The sequence below is a fragment of the Fusarium odoratissimum genome (genome assembly GCF_000260195.1).
Source record: "Fusarium odoratissimum NRRL 54006 unplaced genomic scaffold supercont1.56, whole genome shotgun sequence".
Taxonomy (NCBI): domain Eukaryota; kingdom Fungi; phylum Ascomycota; class Sordariomycetes; order Hypocreales; family Nectriaceae; genus Fusarium; species Fusarium odoratissimum.
Genome location: NW_022158736.1, coordinates 7,528 through 14,796, shown reverse-complemented (window position 1 = coordinate 14,796; position 7,269 = coordinate 7,528). Strand labels below are relative to the sequence as shown.

At 28.4% G+C, this 7,269-nt stretch overlaps 1 protein-coding gene across 1 annotated transcript; it reads right to left on the bottom strand.

Moving 5' to 3' along the window:
* Positions 1–458: 458 nt before the first annotated feature.
* FOIG_15635 (uncharacterized protein) lies at positions 459–1,855 on the bottom strand (the record flags this gene model as incomplete). The annotated part of the gene is made up of 3 exons (XM_031217019.1): positions 459–1,277; positions 1,333–1,528; positions 1,599–1,855. 3 exons carry the CDS (start codon positions 1,853–1,855, stop codon positions 459–461), a joined length of 1,272 nt encoding a protein of 423 aa, XP_031053227.1.
* Between the last annotated feature and the right edge of the window lie 5,414 nt (positions 1,856–7,269).

Sequence of the window (7,269 nt, the reverse complement as noted above, 5' to 3'; positions counted from 1 at the left end):
AAACCTATCTGCCTTTAACCTTAAAACTTTTATTCCTTAAGGCTCTATATATAAGCCAAGACTAGCTTGCCTCTCTTATCCAGAAGGATAGACTTACTTAGGGTGGTTTTAAGCTGGTCCCTGTTGGCATCACAAGTGGATAATTACACTGGCTTACATTGGCTTATAAGAGAACGATAGGAATACTGCATATAAACAGGCTCTGGTTGGCTGCTGCTAGATAGGGTGAAAGAGCCCAGTTTACCAGCGACCTACCCTGTACGAGCTTGTTGTTCGTCTTTTCGTCCGATATAGATCGCCTTGGATAGATAAAATCCATTTCCTTAATGGGATTTAACTCAGAAAGCCTTTCTCTATTATCTGGTATTTTCTTACTCTCTGCATTGCTGTGGTCGAGATTTAGTATGTTAAAACGTCCTTTCTGAGTCTTTCGTAACGCATATGTAAATACGGACCCCTTAATCTAGCATAGATAAACCCATATTCGGGCCTCTGGCAGGTCTCCTTATCATCGCCTCCTCAGTAGCAACCCTTGGCCTGGAAACCCTCAGAGTCCGTTGATCCTGCGCCCAGTCCTCCATAATTTTATGGCTAGTCACAAAGAAAATAATGGCATTCCAGACACCTTGGAGTGGTAGAAGGGACACAGTCGCAATTTGGTACGGGAATAAGGAGTACCCGTACTTGAAGCTATGAAAGCGGTTAATAGTTGCTGGCGTCCACGAGACGACAACGCTGAAAGTGAAGAGTAATGTGGCGCGTAGATATACCCTCTTTACAGGGTCCTCAAGACGGTATTTTGATAATACCCTCCTGGTTACCATTATGGTGTGATATACTCGGCGCTTTCGTGGAGTCGAATGACGAGGTTTGTTCGAAGTGATTGTCGGTAGGCAGTAATCCGCTGTCTCGTGTATTGAGGCTTCCAGAACTCCTAACGTAGGTCGCGTGTGTAACGGCACAGGCAGCGAAACATAGGGAACGGGCGCGAGGGTGACAAAATCTTCCGCGACAAGCACTGGATATGCAGCGTTCTCGGCGTTGCGCATGGCAGTCTTCGTTGAGTCCTGAGCTGTGTCAACAGACGTAATCAAGTTGAGGGTGACTAGATAAACTACTATTGAATTCGACAGATGCCGGATTCGATTCCTTGAGTGGAAGATGCGGTAGCCAACAATGATATTCAGGACGACCGAACCAACGATACATGGCCATACGAAGATATATGAAGAAAAGACGCGAACGTTTGGCCAATTATCACTAACACTGCACCAAACCTATTCACTAGTTAATTTGAAGCTTTCAGTTTACAAACAAGAAAAAGCCACTCACGTATGCTTGGCCATAAATAGGTCCACGAGCTGGCGTTGAAATAAAAAGCAGCGTAAAAGCGATGGTAAATGGCCCTCCAAAACAGACAAGACAGTATTGCAACGCGTGGAACGTATGGGGGTTTGTACGGCCCAGGACAACGAGGAGAGTGTTAAGGGACAGCCCAAAAGCCCACCACGGATCGGACTGCCCGAACCTTTGGAATGCGTCAGTATCGCTGATCTCAAGTGCAACTTCAGGAGACTGTGCAACGACAAAGGCCTCACATTTGAAGTAGAAACGCCTGCGCTTTACAGAGCGCAGAGTCTTCCCCAGCCGCGAGTCCATCCCTCGCAATAATGCAAGCGATGCTCGAGCCGAGGTTGGCGATACTCGCCATGACAATAAAGGTATTCCGAGGGTTCCGCAGTCGCGCCACGAGGCCGTACGTAATAAAGATGAGAAACACAGCGACAAGACTCATGCAGCCCTCAATTCGCTCCACAAGTGCAAGCGCATGGGCCTGACTCGGCGTCGGTGTCATTGTCGTCAACTTATGCTGGTCTTGAACAGCAGACATTAGCTAAAGCGGCGCACGATATACGTGTGGGGAGGGAAATAGGTAAATCCATGGACGATTATTAAGGTCAGTTTAGCCGTAGTCTTCAGTGCGGTAGAACATAGATGTGATGTCAGAAGAACAGGTCACGATGACAGTATCCTCATTTTTCCGTGGCATACGTAGAAAGTGAAGGGGAGGGCCGAGATGCTCACTCTCATGGTTGATTGGTTAATCAGACAAGATGTAGCAGCCATCGACGGTGCCTCAGTGGCGGTTTGGCTTGCACACTGTCCTCTACGTCATATCCAACCGTGACAAGAACGAAAATTAAGGACTCTTTACTGTAAACAACTCCTTAAAGGAGCATGGTGGCATCTAGACTTAGTTCATATTCGCTTCCGTCTCTTAAGCTGTCCAAAGCCTCGAAGAGGTCACGACAAGTAGCTGTAGCCAATTAAAAGGCGTCAAATTAAAGGCACATTTAGTCCCACCTAAATAGGGTGATAATAGAAGTCCCCATAATGCCTGTTATTATAAATCATTACACCACAGATCCTGCAGCCTATCAGCTCTGCTTCTGTGGCCCTAGCTTTTTTATTAGGTTATACCCCTATATATCCTCTTTTACTAAAAAAGTAATAGGGATATTATGCTTCTAGCTGGCTTTTTAATTAAGAGTAAATAATATACCTTCTTATTAGTTAGCTTCTTCCTCTGTTATAACCTTTATAATTAGACTTACCTTTATAATATAAAATAATACTACCTCTTAAAAGCCTTTATATAAACTAATATTTTAACTATGCCATAGAGATATAAAAATAGGTCTAATATATATAATAAAGATTTAACTCTTTTTAATAAACCTTTATCCTTAAGAGCTATATACTTATATTATATAATATTATTTAACTAATTTAGTAATATAAGCTATTTTTAAATATATAGCCTTTAAAGCTTTATTATAATTATTAAACTAATTATTTAATATAATTCTTCTTAATTTATTTATCTTATTTTCTAATATCTTATTACCCTTCTTTTAAAACCCCTAATAATTATTATTTATATTAATAGCCTACTAATAATTAAGGTTATATAGGAAATTTTATAGCACTAATAAGACATAGGTATTATAATAATTAAAATAAGTAAGTAATAATAATTAGTATTTTAGCTATTATAGTTATTATAATAAGTTTAAAATAAGTAAGAATATAAAAGAAATATTTATAAATTAATTAATACTAGTATTAATATATAAACTTATATTATTAGTAAGTATATAATAAATTTACTTTAAGGTTATTTTTATTAATAATTATTAGGTAATAGGGTTAATAAATATAAATTAATTTATTATAGCTAATTAAAATATATTTTTAACTTATAAAGTTTAATAGTTATAGCTATATCTTATTATATTTAAATTACATTTAGCTTAAACTACTAATATAAAGTAAAGGGATTTAAGAAAAGTATTAATATTATAAAATAGCTTATAATATATAAAAGTTAAGTTAAGACTTTAATCTTATTAAATTTATTTATAATAAAGTACTTTATATATAAGTTAAAACTTTAACTTCTTTATTACTATATATATTAAATTATAATTATATAAATATAATAGTTAAGTCTAATTATATTAAACTTAAGCCATACTTAGGTTTATTATTAGTAGATTATATAAGGCATATAACTAAGCTTATTAAGATATTATATCTCTTAATAATAAATTTAATATATATTAGGCTTAATTAATATAAAAAAGTTTTATTAATAGTTAATAAGCTAATATCTAAAAAAGTATAAATAAATATATTTTATATATTAGATATAGTTTTATAGGAGTAATATAATATAAGGTTATTATTAGTCCTAAAGTAATATAATCCTAAAATACTATTAGTCTTATAAGTATTAGTCCTCTCCTAGTTAATAGGTTAAGTAAAGAAAATTATAAGGTATATATAATATAACTACTAGGATTATAATATAATTTCCCCCCTTTAATAGTCTTGCCCCTAAGGCTTATTATCCTAATTAATATTATTCTTTTTTTAATAAGATTTAATTTAAACCTTTTATTATTATATCTTATAATATTTAATTATATTTCTAAGTAATTATCTTATAAGGATTATAAAATTTAAATACTTATACTTTCTATTAAGTTTATTAATATAAAAGCTAATATATCTTATATTTATTTATTTTTTAAGGTTAGGGTTAAGATAGGGTTAAGATAGGGTTAGTATTAATTATTTAAGTTATCTTTACTTTAAGGTTTTCTTTAAACTAAGATATAGCTATAAGATAAAAATAAAGATTTTCTAAGAGATAATAAAGGAAATAAAAAAAAATAAAAATAAGAAATAAAGGGAAATAAAAAGAGAGATAAAAAGAAATAAAAAGAGAAATAAATAAGGAAAATAAGGAAAATAATAGGTATAGCCTAAATAAGTAATAAAAAGAGATATAGCTAGGAAATAGCTAAAAAAGGGGATATAGCTAAAGAGCTAATAGAAAGAGATATAATTAGAAAAGCTAGTAAAAGAGGGGTTATAGCTAAGAAGCTAATAAAGAGGGATAAAGTTAAGTAGCTAATAAAGAGAGGATATAACTAGGTAACTATTAAATAAGGAAATAAGGCTAAGATAGCCTATAAGAGGTCTAAGAAGACCTTCTAAAGGTATTCCAGGCTAACCTAGCTAGGCCTATAGGGATTTCTTTAACTATAAAAGCTACTAAGATAGCCTTAGTTTTAATTAAGGTTAGGCCTATAGTGGCATTAAGCTAAGCAGCTGCTAAAGGGCCTATAAGCTATTAAAGCTTTTTATAGGTTTTAATAGTCTTTAGATCTATAAGGCTATCTACAGAGATAATAATAAGCTGAAAAAAGGCCCTTAAAGACTTATACTTTTTTGGGGTAGGGTTAAAGGCTTTTATAGCTACTTAATATAGCTATATAGCTAGCTTTTTATATAAGGGAATTCCTAGGCCTCCCTCCTTAACTAAAAGGGCTATAAGATTTAGGCTAGGCTCCTTAGGGCAGTTACTAGGGCTTCTAGCCAATAAGGCTATAATAGCCTGCCTAATTAGGTAGTTAGCTTCTTCTTATAGGTCTTTTAAGCCTATAAGGTTAAACTACCTTTATAAGTACTTAACTTTAAATTCTAAATTATATTAAGTTAATATAAATTAGAATCTTATATAAATTAAAATTATATTATTAATAATAAGAGATAAATATAAATTAGAAATAAGAGGTTAATATAAATTAAAACTATAATAGGTAATTTAATAAAACTAGTATTATTAAAAAGCAAAGATTTAAGTAACTTATTTATTTAATTTTTAATATATAATTAGTTTATTTATAATTATAATATAAAGTTAAAGTTTAAGAGTTAATTTAAAAATATTATAAAAAGTAAAAAAACTAAGTAATTTAATTAGTTAAATAAAATATAAAAAGCAAGCTATTAGTAATAAAGTTTAATATTTAAAATTAAGATATTATAACCCCTGCATTTATATTACATAGCCCTTATAATTTTTACTAATTATTATAGGATTACTTCTTCTAGTAATAATCCCCTTCTATTAAATTACTTAAATTATAATACTTTAAAATTAAATTACTATAAATTATAATTAATCCTTATAAATCTAACCCTTAGATTACTTATATTTCCTACTAAGCCATAAGGCCACCTTTAGTATATAAATTATATTTATTAGTATTATTATAAACTTAGCTTACTAGCTATTAATAAGACTTCTTTATATTAATAAGCCTAATAAGTATTACTTAATTATTAAGAGATATAATAATTAACCTAATTAGTATTTAATACTTTATATTATCTATAAATATAAATTTAATATATATTAGTTTCCCTATTTAAAACTATATTTATTATATATTAATAGCTCTTATTTAGAATATATTATATTAAAATAATTAAGTAATATTATATTATTAAGATATCTAATAATATTAATATTAAACTAATACCTCTTTATATAATAGTACTACCTAATATAGCTAAACTTATAACTAAAGTCTAATAATTATATAATACTATTTATAACCTATAAATATAAATTAATAAATAGTAAAATAATATACCTACTAATAATAATACTAATAAATAATAAGAATAAGACCTTAGAGAAGTACTTAAGCTACTTAAATTAAAACCCTTTAGAGGATAGGTAGTTAATATAATCTTATTTCTTACCTAAATAAAAAGATACTTTTACTTATTCCCTAATATATTAAATATTACTATAAAGAAACTATTATTTATTATACCTTTAATTTAAGGAGATTTTAAAGAATAATTTAAACCTATTATAAGAGATTTCTTAGAAACTAAAGAAAAAGAAAATTAAAAATAAGATACCTAAAATATCTTTAAAGACTAAGATATCTTTAAATAAGCCCTTAAAGATAATTTTAAAGTAGTTAATAAAGAATACTAAGCTATTATAGAATTACTTATATTAAAATAATATAAATTATATATTATATACTTAGCTAAGTTTTAATAACTTATAGCTAAAACTTAGTAAGATAATAAGTCTCTTATAAAAATCTACTATTAAAGCTTAAAAAAAGAAATTAAGAATAAATTATACCTAGCTAATAAACCTAATAACCTAATTATATATATTATTATAGTAATTAAGATTAATAAATAATAATATAAATATAAAAGAGAGAAGGCTATATATTAATAAAAAGGAAGTAACTTTAATTTATATTACCTTAATTAATAATATAATAATAACTAAGGTAACTTTTAAAACTAAGGATAATAATAAGAAAATTAATAAAATAATACCTTATATAAAACATAGTTAAGACCTATATAACTTAAAGCTACCTAGCCAGGCTATAATAAAAATTAGTAATAAGATATATTTAAAGTTAAGTGTTATAACTATAATAGGCATAGATATATTATATATAACTACTTAAAACTATAAAGACCTAGGGATTTAAACTAATATAAGTAAACCTTAGGATTAATAAGATAATAAGACCCTAAGAATTATTTATAAATAATTCTAATAAAATTATTTATATAAATATAATTTTATAGGCTATTAATTACTATAATATTACTTACTACTAGGCCAAGTTGCTAATTAGTTAAAAATTCTACTTAAGGTAAGTTAAGGTTAATTAGGATTAGTATTATATTTAAGGTTTATAATAATTTAATAAAAGGGGTTTTATAATATAAAATTAAGGATTATTATAGTATTTATTATTTTATTTTATTTTATTATTATAATTAGCTAAGTATTACTTAATAGTAATAAATAAGTATATAAAGGTTAATAATAAGTATTATATACTTATTTACTAGAAATATAAA